Source organism: Sinohyriopsis cumingii, chromosome 17 (genome assembly GCF_028554795.1).
Source record: "Sinohyriopsis cumingii isolate HCF-2022 chromosome 17, ASM2855479v2, whole genome shotgun sequence".
In the NCBI taxonomy this organism is placed as follows: domain Eukaryota; kingdom Metazoa; phylum Mollusca; class Bivalvia; order Unionida; family Unionidae; genus Sinohyriopsis; species Sinohyriopsis cumingii.
In genome coordinates, this window is record NC_142977.1 from 52,464,191 (window position 1) to 52,485,851 (window position 21,661).

Below are 21,661 nucleotides of genomic sequence, written 5' to 3' on the forward strand. Positions count from 1 at the left end.
ACCTGAGTAAACCAAATGATTTCACCTACTTAATACGGGAGTCAAGCCTGTTGTATCCCGTATGTAGAAATTATCAATACAGTTTTTTGACCCCAAAAAAAATAAAAATTTGATTTGCTTTATTTAATTGCTCTCTTTCAAGGTCAGTGCTTTCAAATCGATATTCAGCTTTGCGCAGATATGGTTCCTTAGCCAAAGAAAAATACCCGATATTATGTTCACTTTCTCCAGATTTCATTCTATGTTGAGCTATTACGGCTTCGGCTTTGTACCTCGAATATCTACCAATAACCTCTTGAAATCTAACCTTTACGAGAGAAATAGGGTATGAATAATGAAAAAAGGAAGAGAAAATTTAGAATATATCTGGTTTGACAGATTTGAAGGAGGAAAGCGCTCAACCCGAAACATGGATTGAATTTCAATGAGAATGACGAAATGCCGACAGAAATTTCGAGTGTTCTGTGTTTTCTTGCATAGACGCGTGCTTTTGTTTGGATATACCTTGGACACTTTAATCTGTTTCACAATGACGCCGAATCGAATGATACAAATAAAATATATTTTGCTACTATTTTAATGGAGGGGAGGGTGGATTGGGGGAAGGAGACACAGGCCAACCATATGAACGCTTGTTTTGGGTTTTATATCTCAGCTGTCCGTAGTACAAGGGTTTGTTTAAGTATTAGGATGAATTGAGTATAAACATGGTACAATAACAATTTCCAGTGAGTATAATATTACTTAAAATGCAAACACAAGACACTACAGGAATTATATTCATTACCATTTTTCATCTATAATGACACGAGATTCAAGAAGATCCAGATAAACGATGTCAAATTATATGAACAATAGTCCTGTAATTTTTATTTCCTTAGGGGTCTGCAAACTTTTGTCACCAAATGTATTGTGAATAGGTCATTTTTAACTTCTATGAAATCATGTAAAAATGTCAAAAACTACAGAAGATTCATGCAATCTGAAATGTAAACAACACAAATATATTTCTGATAACTTGTTCACTGTACTTTGCAGTAAAACATATTATGAATGGTCGGCACCCTCCCCTTACGTTCCAACGTTCATACACAGTAGTAGTAGTAGTAGTAGTAGTAGCGCCGTTCTTGTTGCTGTTATTGTCGTAGTTGCTGTTGTCGTCGTTGTTTCTCACTTCGCAGTAATTTGGTACTATGATTGGTAACTGTACAATATAATGTTTTATTTTCACATTTTATTTGACGATGAAAATGAAGTAGAGCGATGACTTGTATACTTCACCCTTGTCGAATGCTTATCATAACCGTGTCGAATGCTTATCATAACCTTGTCGTATGCTTATCATAACTAATATCACTTCCACTTTGGAAAGATTAAGTCAGTCTAGAATAATCTAGATTAGTTTTTCTTTGCTTTCCATCTTGATCTCACATACGCGCGCGCGCACACACACACCTACACCCCCCACATATCTATCTATCTATCTATCTATATATATATATATATATATATATATATATATATATATATATATATATATATATATATATATATATATATATATATATATATATATATATATATATATATATATATATATATATATATATATCTACATATATATATATATATATATATATATATATATATATATATATATATATATATATATATATATATATATATATATATATATATATATATATATAAAGCATACGAAACACAATTTAATAGATTTACAAGTTACAGTATTTGAACCCCATGATTTAACGATTTTTTCACAGCGAACCGTATAAGAAAAATAAAGTTATGCGTTATGAATTTTTTTTTCTCATAATTTACATATTGAAAGGCTAAATAAGGGTGTATGTGCCGTTTCTCTTTCTTATTTTCTATTATGACACTATTCTATTCGTTTATTGTTGCGGTTATTTTCTCTTCTTGCACAATTGTGAACTGCAATGTTATTTTTGCATGCAAAATTAAGCCTACAAAAACACAGCATCCGCAGCATGTTGAACTGAATGTTTTCATTGTTACAGAACGAGAAATTCATTTACATTGTCAAGAATCGAACTTCTATAATTTTCCTTGCGTCTCTGTAATAGATAGAGAAATTTGTTTGAAATGTAACTTTATTTTTATGCTGCGAGATACCACAAGTTTTATTGCCATATATTTACTTTCACATGTCTTTAATTTAGAAGATATGGTTTCCCCTTATGGCGCCTATCTGAGTATCAGTTTTGTATCAATAAGTTATCTCTAATGCTACAATAAAACAGCATATAAAATTGTCTAGAGCTTGTCATCTTTTCATCCGAGTAGTCTCCTTGATATCTGATAAGCAATAAACTGTTTTTTAAAGCAGGTGTGGCACATTAATTTGAGAAACTGCCTGAATCCACGATAGTCTTTATTGCTCTTTAATATGGCTTCATCTGTACAAGAGTATGACGCAGGTTTTAATGCCTTGTTGTTTTTTTTATATCACTATACCCCTTCAGCGAAGCGTAAGCCTCCAGAATAGAACTCAAGGCGAAGCCAGTTATTATTCTATAGTTTTCAACCGTCTGTACATGTTGATTGACGTTTTCGCGAAGCATTGCCGTCATGTACGTTTTAAAAGAAATCTGGATTTGTTTCAGCGGTTAAGTTTCATTCCGCTAAACGCGCAGAAATTGTCCCCATTTCGTTGCAGACCAAAGGAAAAATTTTGGTATTCAACATGAGGTAGAACTTGTCCCCATTTCAATGCAGATCAAATGAAAAATTATGGTAATCAACATGAGGTAGAAATTGTACCCATTTCATTGTAGATCAATTGAAACATTTTGGTAACCAAAATGAGGTAGTAATTGTCCCCATTTTATTGTAGATCAATTAAAAATTCTGGTGTTCAACATAAGGACATTGTCCCTAGTTCATTGCAGATCAATTGAAAAATTATGGTAATCAACATGAGGTAGAAATTGTCCTCATTTCACTGCAGATCAATTGAAAACTTATGGTAATCAACATGAGGAAATTGTCCCATTTCATTGCAGATCAATTGAAAACTTATGGTAATCAACATGAGGTAGAAATTGTCCCCATTTCATTGCAGATCAATTGAAAACTTATGGTAATCAACATGAGGAAATTGTCCCCATTTCAATGCAGATCAATTGAAAAATTATGGTAATCAACATGAGGAAATCGTCCCCATTTCATTGCAGATCAATTGAAAACTTATGGTAATCAACATGAGGAAATCGTCCCCATTTCATTGCAGATCAACTGGAAACTTATGGTAATCAACATGAGGAAATTGTCCCCATTTCATTGCAGATCAATTGAAAACTTATGGTAATCAACATGAGGAAATTGTCCCCATTACATTGCAGATCAATTGAAAACTTATGGTAATCAACATGAGGAAATTGTCCCCATTTCATTGCAGATCAACTGAAAACTTATAGTAATCAACATGAGGAAATTGTCCCTATTTCATTGCAGATCAATTGAAAACTTATGGTAATCAACATGAGGAAATTGTCCCCATTTCATTGCAGATCAATTGAAAACTTATGGTAATCAACATGAGGAAATTGTCCCCATTTCATTGCAGATCAACTGGAAACTTATGGTAATCAACATGAGGTAGAAACAGTCCCTATTTCATTGCAGATCAATGGAAAACTTATGGTATTCAACATGAGGTAGAAATTGTCCCCATTTCACTGTAGATCAATTGAAAAATTCTGGTAATTAACATGAGGCAGACATTGTCCCCATTTTACTGTAGATCAATTAAAAAATTATGGTAATCAACATGAGGTATGTTTTGAGAAAAATAACTTTATTCACAATAGCTTGAAAACGTCAATGAAATTGTGTCTTGGCAAATATTATTACAATCTATATCAGGCAGAATACGATGGCGCTATTTTGAAGCACACAGGTTTGGACAGGTACACAAATTGAAGACGGAATAATATGTGTCATAAAAAAGCAAATAAAGAAAGGATTTAATAAGAACACGTAGCATTTGTATTAATATGTATGACATTTACGAAGAAAGATTGCAATATGAATGCGTAATGAATAGAAACATAGACGAATGTTTTGAATGACCCAGCCATGAAACAGCTGTCATTATTTTAAATAAATTGCACTCAGTGCTGTAAAGTAATTCAAGGTTGGCTAATACTGAATAACTGAAAGAATATTCAGCGTGGAAACCTTTTGCACTCTCGTGTTACCTCAACGTCAGGACGTGATGAACACAACCAATACTAAACATTTTAAAGTAGATGAGAAGAAATTGAACCTGTTAGTCGGTATCTTACCCATCCATGGGCAGCCGAAGATCTCGGCTCTCATGCAGACTGTCCGAGGATATTTGCTGTACGGAATGAACCGGATGCGTTTTCCAATGATAGGTGGCGACACTGGTCGTAACTCCGCAATGTATGTGTTTGAGTTGCCGTCGAAAATCTGCAAGATAAGTTAATTGTTTCTCTTATTTTCTCGCAGCTCGTCTAAGCTAAGTTTCTTAATATGTATGAAGGTATGCACACATGCATGTCTGTATTAGATTGTTTCAAATTGAATTTAAAGGTCAGGAAAATGTATTTCCATACGTTTGCATAAAATAGACGAAGGACCAGGCTACCAACAGCAAAACATGTGTTGGCCTGTTTCACGAATGACGTGGTAATGGAAATAATTTGTCTCTCAAAAAAATTCGATCGTCTAAAACACTTGTGGGAAATAACTGAAAAATGTCAATTATAGCATCAGTTTCAGAACGGATAATGAACGTAGAGGATCTGGGTCACATTTAGACCGTCTGCTTCTCTAACAATTATCAAAATGTCTGAACTTTGAAGGTTGCGAAGAACGACCAGTCTAATCGTCGTAGTATGCCACATTTGTTGGCATTGCCCTTTCGTGAACTTGAGATAAAATTGTACAAGTGCCAGTCTCTCTTACACCATAATCTGCAGCTATCTGAAAGACAATATGAACTACGTAGTACCGTATATACTCAACACAAACTCAGATCTGACGTTATAAAATGTGCCGGCAGGTCATGGTTTATGTTGGATGTTGTACATATTCATCCTAACAAACTGTATAGACCTACATCTCCCATCGCATTATGCGACGAAATATATGGGTTTCTATGCAGCTTGCAGATGGACCAGTTTGTAAGTGAGTGTATACGGTATTATAATTAAATTGTATTCACAATATATCACTCCTTTAATACCATTTAATTTTCATTATATTAAACTTACCAACTGTTTTTATGGTCCTAATCGGACATTGGATTAAATGTTTCTGGCCTTTTGTTGTAATAGCTTGAATACCTAAAACAGAAGTTAAAACTAGCGAAGACCTAACCAGGCAGAATTGCACGTGTGTGTGTGTGTGTGTGTGTGTGTGTGTGTGTGTTCGTTTCTTAAGCATAAAAAAAAATCCATCACAAGCTGCTCACGTTTTCTCATATGGACATGAAACACGGTTTCATTAATCCAAAAATCAACATTTGTCAATTTTAATATTGTTTTCATTTCTCTACCCGTGTCTATGTCGATAGGTTTCGTTTGGATGTGTGTTTCACGGCACAGCAGCATATGTAAGGTATTTAGAGGCAAGAGCCCAGCACGCTAACCTATGAACCTCAGCGGCTCCTCATACGACCGTAGAATGAAAACGGCAAAAAATGGGTTTTCATCTCGTCCTTTCTTCCGATCGTTGAAACCGAAATAAAGATCTTAATCTAACCATAATAATCACGTGGTTTACCTCTCCATCTGTCTTATTCCGGAAATGGATCCATTCACCTCCATCTTCCCTCTGATACTGCAACAGGAAGTGCGTGGCATATTCCTTTCCCTAAAAAGTAGAAACATTTAATAATGTTGAACTGTAAAATGTAGAAACATTATTATCAAGTGAATCCAAAATAATCCTGAAAAAGTTACATTAAGTTCTAAAAGAATGAAAAGTTCAAAAGAATGAAAAGTTTCGAATACATTTCAGAAACGGAAATATACTACACCAAGAATCGTGACACTGTCAAAATGGCATTGTCCAGAACTCCTTGGAATAATTAACAACAGTTCCAGAATAATATTATAATCCAATGAGCTCTTTCTTTTTCCAATGAATAATCCAAACCAAAGATTTTCCTCTCAAATAGTATCTAAATGCAACACAGAACACGTGTTCAGGCTTGATGTTACACCGTGAATGAATCCTAAATAGGAATGTAGGAATGAATCTGATTGCTTAGTTATCTCCTTGTGTCTATCTATCTATCTATTATCTATCGATCTATCTATCTATATATATATATATATATATATATATATATATATATATATATATATATATATATACATTCAAGAGTCTGTTATGACTATATGTCGCAATATACCCCTCGTGACAGATCTTAATACGCAATCTAACATTTAAAAATGCTTATTCATGTGACCGAACACACCCAATGGAAATTAACTGAATACTTCTAGGATACCAACTGACCGACCTGTCCTATGGGAAAATGGCCAAATCTCGTAAACATACTTGCAAATAATAATATTGTTAGTAATTGTGAAGACGAACTTAATCATCTATTTATAGATCTTATGCAATTTTACGTTCTGTAATAACTTAATATAGACCCTATGCACTTAATCCAAATCCGGCTAGAGATGATCTCTACAATTCGATTGTACGTCATCATTTATATCGTCACTGTGTGGGACAGGAACGACTACGTTTATTGAATGATTACAGGGCTTTCTCGATCAACATACTCCTTTAACACATTTATATGACCGGTGACGGAGTTATTTCTGTTTCCGTCTTGCAGAAGTATTGATATAATTTAAACCACTTTCTTTCTAACTATGTAAGGCACATAATATTTAACCTGAAGAGGATTTTAACGTGTTGGCAAGAGAGACAGAACTTTATCACCTGGTTGAAAAGTTCCTTCCTTTGCAAGTTTGACCTGCCTTAATTGTAATGTTGAGTGAGCAGACAAGATATTCAGAATGAGAGACAGAATCTAAAAGATCGATATCTAAATCCTCTGTAAAATAAAAATAAAATTCTCTTTCAACAACTTCATTGGTCAATGGACAGTATTTTCAAAAGACAGTTCAAAAGAACTAACACTTCAATTGACAAATAAGACAAGATCTACAATATTCTGAAACATCACTTTTAATTTCCGGCCAATACAAATGACGTAAGATCCTATGGTAAACCTTACTGGCTCCTAAATGACCAGCCAAATGAGTTTCATGGGCTGCACTAAGAATGTTCTGTCTAAACGGTTTAGGAACATCAGCTTGATCGTTCGCTGACCACTCGTCACCACCGAGTACCTCAAGTGGTCTCCATTTTCTCATATGGACCCCGTTTTTCAAAAATAGTAAGTTGGTACCACAACAGAGTCAGTTTCGCTAACTGTAGAACTCTAAAACGTAGAAACTTTTAATACTGTAGAACTGTAAAACGTAGAAACATTTAATACTGTAGAACTGTAAAACTTAGAAACATTTAATGCTGTAGAACTGTAAAACGTAGAAACATTTAATGCTGTAGAACTGTAAAACGTAGAAAGATTTAATGATGTAGAACTGTACACGTAGAAACCTTTAATACTGTAGAACTGTAAAACGTAGAAACATTTAATGATGTAGATAGAACTGTACACGTAGAAACCTTTAATCCTGTAGAACTGTAAAACGTAGAAACATTTAATTCTGTAGAACTGTAAAACGTAGAAACATTTAATGCTGTAGAACTGTACACGTAAAAACCTTTAATGCTGTGGAGCTGTAAAACGTAGAAACATTTAATACCGTAGAAATGTAAAACGTAGAAATATTTAATACTGTAGAACTGTAAAACGTAGAAACATTTAATACTGTAAAACTGTACACGTAGAAACCTTTAATACTGTAGAACTGTAAAACGTAGAAACATTTAATGATGTAGAATTGTAAAACATAGAAACCTTTAATAATGTAGAACTGTAAAACGTAGAAACATTTAATGCTGTAGAACTGTAAAATTAGAAACATTTAATGCAATAGAACTGTAAAACGTAGAAACATTTAATATTGTAGAACTGTAAAACGTAGAAACATTTAATATTGTAAAACTGTACACGTAGAAACCTTTAATAATGTAGAACTGTAAAACGTAGAAACATTTAATGCTGTAGAACTGTAAAATTAGAAACATTTAATGCAGTAGAACTGTAAAACGTAGAAACATTTAATATTGTAGAACTGTAAAACGTAGAAACATTTAATGCTGTAGAACTGTAAAACATAGAAACCTTTAATAATGTAGAACTGTACACGTAGAAACATTTAATACTGTAGAACTGTAAAATTAGAAACATTTAATGTTGTAGAACTGTACAACGTAGAAACCTTTAATAATGTAGAACTGTAAAACGTAGAAACATTTAATGCTGTAGAACTGTAAAATTAGAAACATTTAATGCAGTAGAACTGTAAAACGTAGAAACATTTAATATTGTAGAACTGTAAAACGTAGAAACATTTAATGCTGTAGAACTGTAAAACATAGAAACCTTTAATAATGTAGAACTGTACACGTAGAAACATTTAATACTGTAGAACTGTAAAATTAGAAACATTTAATGTTGTAGAACTGTACAACGTAGAAACCTTTAATAATGTAGAACTGTAAAACGTAGAAACATTTAATACTGTATAGTTGTAAAATCTCGATATAATGCTGCCCTGTAAGGTAGATTTGTTTTTGATGTTTTAAGTATTTTTATAGCGTCTCGACCTTTCAATGCTATTATTAAATCAAACATTACGCTATGTCACAGCAAGACGTTCGAGTAATGCCGGGTATTCGAATGAATGAAGACCTTCGACTAATGCCGGTATTCGAGTGGATGATGATTTGCTTGATCGAAGTTATACGTGTAGGACGATAAAGCAATGAAAAATAAAGGATTGTGTGGGAATAGCTGTCTGGATATGAATGAATAAATCAATAAATATTTAACCATTCTATAATAATTCCCAATCATGCTGACATCATCAAAGCTTCTTATGTTCTGTGTCGAATTCGTTTTACGGTTTGAACGATGCGAATGTGTTATCAAAGCCTCTACATATGTGGAAACACGGCATCTGTAGCTAAGTCATCAATATAAACATTAACTACGTGTGACTCTTAAAACAATATGACAATTAGCAACTCCCTAACTGATAGAGGAAAACGCATAACAGAAAATGTGTTCTCTCTCTCTCTCTCTCTCTCTCTCTCTCTCTCTCTCTCAGTTCCAAATTATTTCATTTCCGTTTTTGTGCATGCTTCATTTTTTCACTAGCCACTGATCTTCCATTCGTGGCAAGCAGAGATGCCATGTTCCAATAAATGAATTCAATCTTTGATTCCGCGTACCGTCAGAGAAAGAAACATTACGGCACGGTAAACTACATTTAAAAAAAAACTTTGAGATCTTTGGTTGATCTTTTTCCCATTATCAAACAGTCGATATTCTCATATATAACGATTAATGCTTTCACATTAGTCTACATGTGTTAAACCGGTCGCTTTTTTGCGTGTGATACAGTGCGGGGAATCTTTACTATTTTAACTATTGTACGGCTATGTTTAATGATAAATGGAGATTCGTATCAAAGGTATATGCTTAAAAAAAATCAACAATTAATCATCTTTCTTACCTTTAGGACGAGGTCAAATTTAACGTTAACGCATGTGAATGTTTATATTTTTCAATTTTTTTTAAACAAAAAGACTATTCGTGTGTAGTTTACTATCGGTGAACAACATATAAACATTCAAGTTGTGCGATATGTCTATTTACTGCTACAGCTTGTTCTGGGACTACTTTATGCATACCGTGATGGATTATTACGCGTATTATCTTGAACTGTAGAAGTTTCAGGTTTTCTCAGAATACCGTTACTATAGAGATTCTAGATTAAGTTCTTATTCCACAAAAATTCATTTATAATTTTTGCTGTAAAGCAACGACACTTGGAAATAAGAATAACGCAAATGGTCATGCAAGTGAAACTATTTATGTCATTTGAGATTCGTTTAATTTAATTTGTTTTATTTTATATTTTATGGTTTAGTTTAAAAGCGAAAGATCTTTGCGTAAATTAACCAGATTCCAGGCGAAAATATATAAAAATAAAATATATAAAATTAAAATATATACAATTATGCAGTCAGATAGTACAGTTCAGCGGTTGGATGTGTATTGTCTATAAAACAGGTGTAGCTTTCAGGCCTGTGAAAATATTATTTTTTTATTTAAAAAAAAACAAAACATTCTCACGTGCTATATGATCCCTATTAGATAATCGTTTTTATTATAGCACATATCGTTTTAATATTATAACATATATCGTTTTTATATTGTAACACATGTCGTCTTTATAATATAACACATATCGTTTTTATAACACATATCGTTTTTCTATTATAACACATATTCCTTTTTATATTATAACACATATCGTTGTTATATTATTTCACATATCGTTTCCTTCTCCACAATACTAAACAGTTTTCAGGACGATGACTCAATTACTTAATTAACCTGCCATATTCGGCGTTGGTGGCATTATTTTTATGCTACCACCACACCACCAGCACCAACACACATAATATACCTCATCAGACCAAATATTTGGGGTTCTCTGATGTGGGTATAAATTTAAGTTGTATAAAACTCAATATTTACTTTAGGTTATCCAAGATGTGATGATAATACAATATCTCCAGTGTCCCATATCAAATTATTTTGAAAATGTGCTAAGCTGTGCTGGCCTCGCCTTTTTGATTATTGCTTCTACTATTTCATATATCCCAAAGTTAGAATCAAATAGTCCTGTAAACTAAATTTTACATCAAGGAATAGGTAAATCAGCTAATGCATTTTACTATTTCCCTTTCGCTGCAATGTCGTTGTAACCTTTCGTTGTAATATCGTTTCAGCCTTTCGTTGTAATGTTGTTGTAACTTTTTGTTGTAATATTGTTGTAGCCTTTCGTTGCAATGTCGTTTTAATGGGCTTATCTGTATCTTAGTAAGTACGAGTGTTCTAACACCATGACAGCAACAGTAACTCAAACACCTCCGATAATTCTAACCTTGCCGTTCCCGAATCTCCCCTGGACCTCGACCTGTGTGATGACCATCAATCTGTTGAGATCGACCTGAAGAAATTCATAGGAATCTTTAGTTATAGTCGACTTCGGACACCACGCTCCACCATACAGCTCCGTCCGGATCCTTAATAATAATAATAATAATAATAATAATAATAATAATAATAATAATAATAATAATAATAATAATAATATTAATAATAATGATAATGACAAAAACAGAAAGAACAGTTCATGATTAATTCCATGCAATGACATTAATGGAGTCTGATAGTTGTTCACAATCATAACAGAAATACAGTTTAGTTCAGGCATGTGCAACTTCCTCCAGGGTGCAGGTCGGATAAGAGAGTTTAAAAGTCACACCTTATGATGCAAACAGGCTGATAAAACCGGGACGCGGACCGTATGTCTCAATGCCTGGTACAGCAGAAGGTAGACAGGTTATATACATTTCAATTAACCTTTTTAACTCATTAAGGCCGGCAGTAGGAGGAGGGGAGCATTTTCATTTTCTCTAAAGGTGGGAGTAGAAGGGAACGTTTCGCTTTGTTTCCAATTGAATCGAGGCATGTCTGATTCAAGGAGACTTTACGACTGAAATTGTTTAGACTTGTAAAAAAAACTTGTTTCCAATTGGCCGTAAGCCAAAGCATTAGCCAATCAGCGAATGTTTGTCTTTTTTGTTATATTTATTTATTTATTTATTTATTGCTTATTAAAACCATCGATTTTGCATGCTTTTCCTCTTTTTGCCAGAAATTACACTGTTAACCTAAGAGTTCCGAGGTTTGGTTAGATCAGCTATAGATCTAACGAGAGGAAGTCTAATTTCCAGACAAATCCTCCTTCCCTGAAACATCCTATCGATTGCATAAAGAAACTCTGATTTCAAAATTGCATCAGGTGTATTTTTTTTATATATGTCTACATTATTTGGCAACAGGATATAGCTACGTCCTTGTTCATTTCACTGATACTATCTGCTTGGGTCTGTCATGAACCGTGATGACGTCATATGCCATGGCAGAAGGATACTACTTCATGACACGCAAAATTAATTATTTCGGCTTTGATGAATTAAAACATACATGGTCTAAAACAGCGCACCAGTTTTGTCCGTTTGTATGTTTAGAAGTGGAAAGTATTCTAATGGATTCGATATTCTTACGTGTGCGGAACTAAATTATATTGTCATTACAATGTTTTATGCCACATAAAATTGGTCTGTAGTGAGTTAAATTTTAAGTTACCTGGGCGATTTTTAGTATTATAAAGGTTGCCCCAAATAGTGTGAGCAAAATGGCTGATTATCTGCATGTTATTGCATTTTAAAAATAAAAACACTATTTAAAAAACAAAAGAATATTCATGTATAAAGGACCATTCGGTTATATTTGTAAAAAAAAATCTTATTTACAGAGTTAAATAAATAAATGGACTGAAGGAAGAGTTTGAATCCAACCCTGGTTCACAAATGAAAATAAAACATAGTTCGCACGTCCTAAACGTCTTTATCCCGTAAAAATACTTACACAACAGCATTAATATAACACGGAATGTTTCTGATTCTCAATTTTTTCTTCATCATAATCACTGCATCATATATTTTGTTTTTCGTTTTCGACAATTCCCACTTCTCAGAAAACTTTTTTTCTCTCTCTTTTTTGAAAAATAAAAATAACCCGTTCATTACATATCGTCTGCCACTGTCGATTCATAAGGAAACCGACAAAAATATCAAATTGAAGAAAATTTATATTTATTTTGAAGAAAGAAAAAAGAAGAAAGACCGATTAGCAAAATGATTAATACCAAGACACTCTCCACTTAACTTGATATTTACATCCCTTGAGACAAGACATAACGATTCGTCCAAACTGCATAAAATAAAATAAAATGAAATAAAAATCATCTATATTATCTGAACTGTAACAGATGCATCCTAGTCCTCGAGCGATGGTATTCAATCGATGTACTTACTGAACCTGTCAGAATTCTCATAAACTGTGGTTACCACTCTCGCTACCGAAGGCCTGATTCTTTGAGATAACCTACCGTGCAACCAAGGTTGAATGGACGTTTATTTAATAGCAGAAGAATCGATCAGATGTGGAGGCAAGAAAGATTCAATATGCATACATCAAAACAAGTTTCCGGCCTAAAATGCCTAATCTTTTCAGTGTTGACTATGTTTCTTGTTATCATGACTGAGGACCGGCAATGTCGGAGAGAAAGACTTGAGCCAGGAGAGAATAACTGGTCTTACTTTAAGCGATCAATACAGCGAAAACTAGAAATGAATTGAAGACTATGCAAATATACTATTATTTGGCATATCTGTGGTCAAATCTGCTGATATTATAGTTGATGGGTTTGACTGGTTAGTTTTTATTTCATGGTTTTGATTGGGTGGTTTTAATTTGCTAAGAAAGTTAACAAAGCTGTATTTTAGAGTGAAAAAAAGTTACATTCATGAAGGTAATTCCTTTTCCCAGATCACACGGCAGTTAATTACTTGACATGGTTTATATTTCCAATACGGCCAGGGAAAGGAAATACAGGATGCAACAAATACTCATGGATGTGCCGTCTGAGTTTATACTGATTGTTACCTAATCGCGAAAGGTTGTTTCAACACAACAGTAATTTAATCAACGTTTGAGTCTAAATATGGCTCTATTGCATGTTTCCTCCTCTAACATCACGATGTATTTTGCCAAAAGAGGACGTTACCATTACGACGAAAGCTATTATAAAAGGACCCAATTGTACCAATATCAGCGAGAAGTGCCTGATGCTGTGTGACTGTCAAGGTGCAAGACGCGAATCCTGGTGTATAATAACCAACCCCAAACTCGGATTGGGAAAAAAAAATGTATAAATTGTACAAGCTCATCAAAGAATACTTTCATTCCCTGACTTCATGAGATACACGTGACTGCTCTGGATTTCGTAGTACTATCACCACCGTAGTATGTCCAGCACTAATCTGAGTTATACAAGATTTCCAAACGTACTTATGCTGGACACGCATGATAATATGATGCCAGGCTTTTCTGGTGTGGATATTCCATGCTACCTACAAACGTACGCGCAGAATTATTCCCATTGGACAATGTTGTTTTTGTGTTGTTTTATTATACAAGATTTGTTTATACGTTGATAGATAGCCCCAATTAACGTTTTTATCAAATCACGTGGTAACAATAGACTTTTTATTGTCTGTTTAACTTGACTATTACATGTCTCGTTAATATTTTATAGAGTGTATGGATAATGCTTATTCTTTATCGTAATCCAGCTCTCCTTCTGTATGTGTCTTCCCTTCTGCCCGTTTGACTAATTTTTCCTGTCGCATTTTTAGCTCCATTTTGCTCGGTAAAGCAATAATTAAATACAATGTAGCGGATAAACATCGACACAAATTTAGGATAAACTAAAAGGGTATTGAGGGATTTATTAACTGTCTGAACGACAGAGAAAGTCAGATAAGAACCCAACAAATGTCCAGACGCTCTTTAATAAACGACAGTTATCTCCAAACGGACAAACAAGCCGATTCGTCCCCGTAGCACAAGATAATAAAACCCGTCAATACATGTAAATTAAACCTGTCGAGTGAGTGAATCAAATAAACAATTTCAGATAAACCAGACAAACGTATGATACTTTGAGTGCTAATCCTCCTTTATCCCGGAGGATGATTTTCGCGAAATTGCCTCTCACATTCTAAAGAGATCTAAATAGTCCTTCTTGGATTTACGGATAGCACATTATTGTTTACGTTGTTAAATTCGTTGATTGTAGCAACCACAAAATACACAACAATTGGGACATAACAAAATTCAATGCTACCTCCCTCGTTGTAAAATTAGGAAACATTTTACACAGGAATTAAGAGCTGTTGACTGTGCTGGCTGCCTTTGCAGCTGACACATCACTAAACAGGTGACTAATCGGATGACTAAAGAGCCGAATTGACTTATAGAAACGGTTGGGATCGTCTGTACATATATAAGAACAGTTTGTTTCCAAAACCTGTTATACGTTACCGTTAAAATTTTGTGTCTTATCTGTAATTTTTGAGAATATTTCAGGTACATTTTGAAAAACAATGTACTGTATGTAAGCGTATTAATGTCACGTTAGTTGCCATGGCAGCCTTTCCAGAGTTCCTGGTCTTGAATATGCATCGCTTAATTAACGATTAAATGTAAATAGGCTATGGCCCTTGATGAACTTACATCGTCCGTGTAGACCTCCGCTACTATGATGACACAGACATTAATAAAGCACAGCATTCTGGTATACATATATTTCATTGGATCTCAATCACGTTTGCAGCGTTGGCTTCTATTTGTAAGAGTTATGGCCCTTGATGAACATTTCTTTTAGGGAAATCAAATGTATGGAGAAACTATCTGAACAATAGCTCGGAAGCGTTGGACGATGGTTTGATTTTCGTTGAGTTATGGCGCTTTGTCGACTTAGACTCTTCATCTCATTATTAACATGCACATTTTGTCTGATTTTTTCAAACGAATGTGCTGTGAAGCTTCACCACTGCAAGGTTCCTGACAGCTGCTCCAAAGCTTCATCTCAGTAAGGTCTGAGACATTTGCCGCGAAGCTTCACCTTAGCAAGGTCCCAGACGTGCTGAAATGTTCAATGAGGACTAGATTTTTGTTTTCACCTTTCATTACATATTTATAGCATTTAACAAAGTCTAAGGCAACTGCTTCGTTAATGAGATTTTTATAATCTTTTACGTATACAATAAAGATATGTGTGTGTGAGAGAGAGAGAGAGAGAGAGAGAGAGAGAGAGAGAGAGAGAGAGAGAGAGAGAGATTTGGATTTTTAAAGTAGTTTTAACAAATTTCCAGTCATATCGCTACGATGCCTGTAGCGTGACAGTTTATAGTGATGTCTTGCACTTGGGCATCATGCCCCAGACATGTAGCATCATGTCCCACCCAGTCACATTATTCTGGCACCAGGCCGATCAGTCCTAGTACTAACCTCTTAACGCTGAGCGACAAGCGAGGCAGCTGCTAGAACCATTTCTATAAGTTTTGGCCGGGGCTCGAACCCGCGACCTCCCGCATCCGAGGCGGACGCTCTAACCACTTAGGCCACAGGAGCGGTCCATCAATTTTTTCTTTGAACTGAATGTTTTTGGATTGCAAATGAGACCAATTAAAATTACTCCTAATAACTGTTGTGTTTAGCGAAAGAGGTGTAGCATGTTGCAAAATGAATCATTACTGAAAACATACCTTGCGTTTTGTGGTCCCACTGTTTTCTCATCGTGGGAGGAACTGGCTGTGATGGCTGAATCTGGTATCTCAAAGGATTGCATCCCCAATGCACTGTTGCACTCGCCTGCAACAAATGTCAGGAAACCGGTGAACATCTTTAAACTCTTTAAAATATATGTCATTGATATGAAATTTAAATATCTGTTCATGTGCCAATCGTACTTTACTTTAAATATTCTTTCTAAATTAAAGTGTTCATTTAAGTTAAAACACGCAAAATGTTTGTAATAAGCCAATTAATATTTTTCCATGACAACCGATAATCATTGGAGACTATTTTTGCAAAAGTAACATAATACCTATCCAACAAGTATTCTGTTAAAAATATACAGATAAGGTTTGCGTCTCAACTACAGAAGATTCGCTTCGCGTTATTTCAGATGAAGTACATATCGCAAAGGCATACCGCAAAGAGGCATGTTGATCTATTCATTCGATAAGGTAGACAGAAATACTGCTTTGTAACAAATGGACTGTGCAAGCCACACGTATCAGAAACCGTAACGAAAAAGAGTAATTTTTTATTGCGAATGCAGTTCATCTTGTTTTGCCTGTACAACAGAGCTGAAATAGCTATTTGAAAACAACGTGGGATGCATGTGGTCATCACTTTCTAACGTTTTGTCCAATACCTATGAAGATCTCACACATCAGGGAAAATATAAACAATATGGCAAGAATGAGAGACATAAAATGAAATACTAGATGCCATAGTTTTCAAAAAGTTGTGAAAACACATTCATAACAGTGATGAAACTGGCAGCTCAAACGTTTAATTTAACGGCGAAAATAGAAGAACGTAGTATGTTACGTTTATAAATTATACTGGCTAAACTTCGCAGTCGACAATTAAACTAACAAAAGACAATTGAATTTCTTACACACTGTTTGTAAAACCAGCTATTGCACCTACCCTAAAAAAAAAAAACACACCCAAAATATTGTACATCTGACCATTTCCTGTAACTTCTTCAAAAAATACAAAAATTGGCATCTAACGTTCTTATTTATTTTGAAAATGTATGGTTTATACAATGGTTCTAAAGTTGGCACAAAGCGTTTAGATTCTGTCATTGTGGAAAATAGAATCTCGACACATATGACATGTATGATAGATTAGAACGTTTCCTAATTAAGATTTAATCACATCTGCAAAAATGTCTTTGTTCTTATCTGTCATTTTCGAGGAAAGTGAGTTATTGAGGCAATACCCGTTTATATCATACACTAGTTTTAACCTTTATACCATCAATTACATGAAGTTACTTCCAGACAGATGGTATTTCTTATTGCTTCCATATACGCTGACTCATGGTTCCCACAGATTCATTGAATCACGATTCTCGGTGCTCCCACAACATTCGTTGAAACATGTTTTCACTGTCACGATAGCTATCTTTCTTAGGTTCCATCTTTAATCGCTTAACTTTCGACATGAACCTAAAAGACTTATATTATGATCCCCTTAACCGATGCCTAATTCTGACGTGTAATTTTTGTCTGACGTAAAATTTTGTGGATCAATTACGAAAAACAATAGATCCTCAATTCTTTCATAATGACCATCATAGGTTATCATGGATCGTGATATATGGCCATCATGAGTTATCATGGATCGTGATATACGACAATCGTGAGTTATCATAGAGTGATATATGACCATCGCGAGTTATCATGGACCGTGATTTATGACCATAGCAAGTTATCATGGATCGTGATATATGACCATTGTGAGTTATCATGGATCGTGATTTATGAGCATTGTGAGTTATCAACAGCATTTCTTCCGAAAGCGATTGAGTTGCATAACAACATATTTTAAGTTACGTAAAGACATCATCGCTCTCATAAAATTTTAATCAAACGTCTATCCAGCATGGGGTACTTTTCGTAATGCTTTCGCTTTTGGAAATTACCAGCAAGTTCACCACTGTAAATAGGGAATGCTACTCTAATATATAATTTATTTTCCTGAAAATTTAAAAGTGAAATATCTCTTAAGTACATAACGGATAGTTAATGTTCTTTATGTCTTGACTTTTTTCTTATCTTCACTGTACTTATTGAACACTTAAGTTTTACTTTAATTTTCAGTATTGTAATTATTATAATACATTAGTAAAATACAAGAAAAAGACCCATGCTTCAAGAATGATCATGCGATAAAACAAATTTTAAACTCGTGAATTACGAGTTGTTGAACTAGAGACACCAATTGTTGCAGTCAGTACGTATATATTCAGCTGTAAATGAATCAAAACTCATCGCAAATCTAGATACAGATGTGTGTGTATGTGCGCGCGCGTGCGTGCCTGCGTGTGTGTGTGTGAGTTTGATCTTTAACGTAACTTTCACAATTCATATTTAAAACCAAAAGCGCTATTTTTATGTGCAGCATCAGCCTAGATAATTGTTATCAAAACTTCATACACCAGCCTTCTTTCCTTCTTTTGCTTGATCCGGTGACCTAAGTGGTTAGAGCGTCCGCCTCGAATACGGGAGATCGCGGGTTCGAACCACAGCCGAGTCTTTCAAAGACTTATAAAAATGGTACTAGCAGCTGTCTCGCTTGTCGCATGAAGTCCCCAGTGCTAGACATCATAATAAACTCTCCTAAATGGAGCTACGTTAAAAACCCAAATCACACAGACAGACACAGACAGACAGACATACATACAAACACACGTTCTTTTGCTTGAATTTGATATGCAAAAGTGGAATTTTTTACATGCAAGTTTGTTGAACTAGATCCTGTTGTTTTTAGTCAAGGACGATGAGTTTCAGTATATTCCATCTGTTTTCTTAATTGCGACACTCTGCCATAACAGTAGGCATTTACTATGTGTGTGTGTGTGTGTGTGTGTGTGTGTGTGTGTGTGTGTCAATAGTAGAACACACAATACTCTGGAATCTGCTACGGCATCCTCGTCTACATTACTGATAAATTCGTACTTGTCTTTACATCGTGCTACATGTCTGCGGCATGATGCCCCAGTGCTAGACATCACTAAACTGCCACACTGCAGACATCGTAACGATATGACTTTACAATTGTTAAAGCTACGCTAAAAATCCAAATCACACACACACACACACACACACACACACACACACACACACATCCTTGTCTTTACGCTAATGGCATATTTCCGGAACTCAGAGGTCGATTAGATAACGTTCGAGGGTTATTAAGGCAAGGACCATCCTCAAGGAGAGGCATAACAAATAGTCCTCGATGCTTATATGTCCAGGCCAGATGTGTTGATACACACCGCTTTAATTCTACGATAAATAAATAAACAACTGGACGTTATTGCTGGTTGTCATCGAATTCTGATGCGAATGTATAATAATATTTACTAGTGAATGAAATAATATATTAATGGCTTTGATTGAACAACTGGATACCATTAGACACATTTATCGGTATAATAATTCCACTGCATTAGGTTTATACAACATAGTCTCCATAGACTCTCCAGGGTGTCCAACTTAATGCATTTCTTGCAAACAAAAGGAATCACGTTTTCGTGACCAATATTTCATTGTAACTCCCTTAATGTAAAACTGTAAATCAACACTTTTGGAATCAATGTGTTTGACGTCCGTTTTATTTATGTAAATCTGAGATAAATTAATCTCTGTTTTTCTCATTACTCTGGCATCAAGGAATCTGTCATTTGTATAGAAGTGAAATGAGTGATTGATAACAATTAGACAAGTAATGACACGAACAATTTTCATTATTTTAAATGAACTATTGCACGATTTGTGGTTGTGTGTAAAATATTTGTACATAATCTGAGAAAATAAAGTTTAATCAGATTTAGGATTTTATTTTACTGGCACCTAGATAATAATAATAATAATAATAATAATAATAATAATAATAATAATAATAATAATAATAATAATAATAATTAGAAGAAGAAGAAGACGAAGAAGAAGAACAAGAACATGAAAAAACAGCAATAACATTATCGATCTTTCTTCCTACGATTTAACAACACAGTTCGAAAATTTGTGCAAATTTAATTTCTGTTTGGTTTACCTTCATATCTATCTAATTAATTAGTACATAACGCTCGATATCGTATCAAGCTCAATCATTGTAACACTGGCATCTGAGAGAACATTTGGTTCTGTTTTATTTTTAAAATTTTTCGAAGCAAGTCAAACGAACCTTGCAAACGAACCTTGCACGGTTCTCTCATGTCAGAGTATAACCTTTCTAAGCAAACTGTTTTAATATTTTCTGTAAAGGATAGCATAAAGTAATTCTCTAGTAATGGTCGTTCTTTTGAATAGAAAAAAGGAGGAGAGAGAAAGTCTCTTCGCAAAGGAAATGAAAAAAAAAATAATGGCTAAAAGATGAACAGAAACGTACAGGTAAATGAAACAGTGCTTAAAATTAAAAACGTGTGTGTGTGTGTGTGTGTGTGTGTGTGTGTGTGTGTGTTACATTTTCCGCCAGAAACAGAATAATATGCGAGATGATCGACATCTCTGTAACCAAAAGAACAACTGTAGTATGAATTCGTTCATCACAACCTTTTATGTGGCAAATAATAACACCAAAGTTAAGATCAACATTAGTGTTAATTACAGTTCACACTTGTCATAACAGTTTTTCATTTCGTTCCTTTCCTTCAAACGCTTCATAATTTTAGTTGCGTCCTACATAAACAATATCTTTGAAAAAGACTTCCATTTTCCACACCCAATCTTAAAGCAAGTCTTCATGCTTCCTGAAAGTGCGGCGACATATGTATGCGCATCATCGTGCAGTTTTTCACAGCACGTTTGGAAACAGCTACATGCTGTAGTCATAAACGAAATCTTTCTTCCAGAAAATAATTTCGAAGGTCCGAACCGGTTGAAAGAAACAGTAGCTTATGTTGTTTTATTTCCGTAAGATCTTCTTTTCAGAGTCGATATCTTCATTGCATATTTTGGTGTCTTCGGTTGAGGCAAGACTCAAAAGAGACTAAAGTCAATATTATTTAACAACAATCGGTGTGCAGTATCATTTCATTTATTTTGATTTCACAAGATATTCATGCAAACGATTTCTCCTTCAGTATCTAAAATTGGAACATTCTGCTCAGATTACGTTAACATAAAGATGCAAAGA

At 34.4% G+C, this 21,661-nt stretch overlaps 1 protein-coding gene across 1 annotated transcript in view; it reads right to left on the minus strand.

The window, feature by feature from the left end:
• Nucleotides 1-16,603, minus strand: part of LOC149778701 (discoidin domain-containing receptor 2-like) — a 34,444-nt gene extending 17,841 nt beyond the window's left edge. The window contains exons 1-4 of the mRNA XM_089939510.1: nucleotides 16,486-16,603; nucleotides 11,187-11,328; nucleotides 5,797-5,886; nucleotides 4,332-4,479 (exon numbers count right to left, since the gene is read on the minus strand). Coding sequence (XP_089795636.1) covers nucleotides 4,332-4,479; nucleotides 5,797-5,886; nucleotides 11,187-11,328; nucleotides 16,486-16,568 — 463 coding nt within the window. The 5' untranslated portion in view covers nucleotides 16,569-16,603. The remainder of the gene's footprint in view (nucleotides 1-4,331; nucleotides 4,480-5,796; nucleotides 5,887-11,186; nucleotides 11,329-16,485) is intronic.
• Between the last annotated feature and the right edge of the window lie 5,058 nt (nucleotides 16,604-21,661).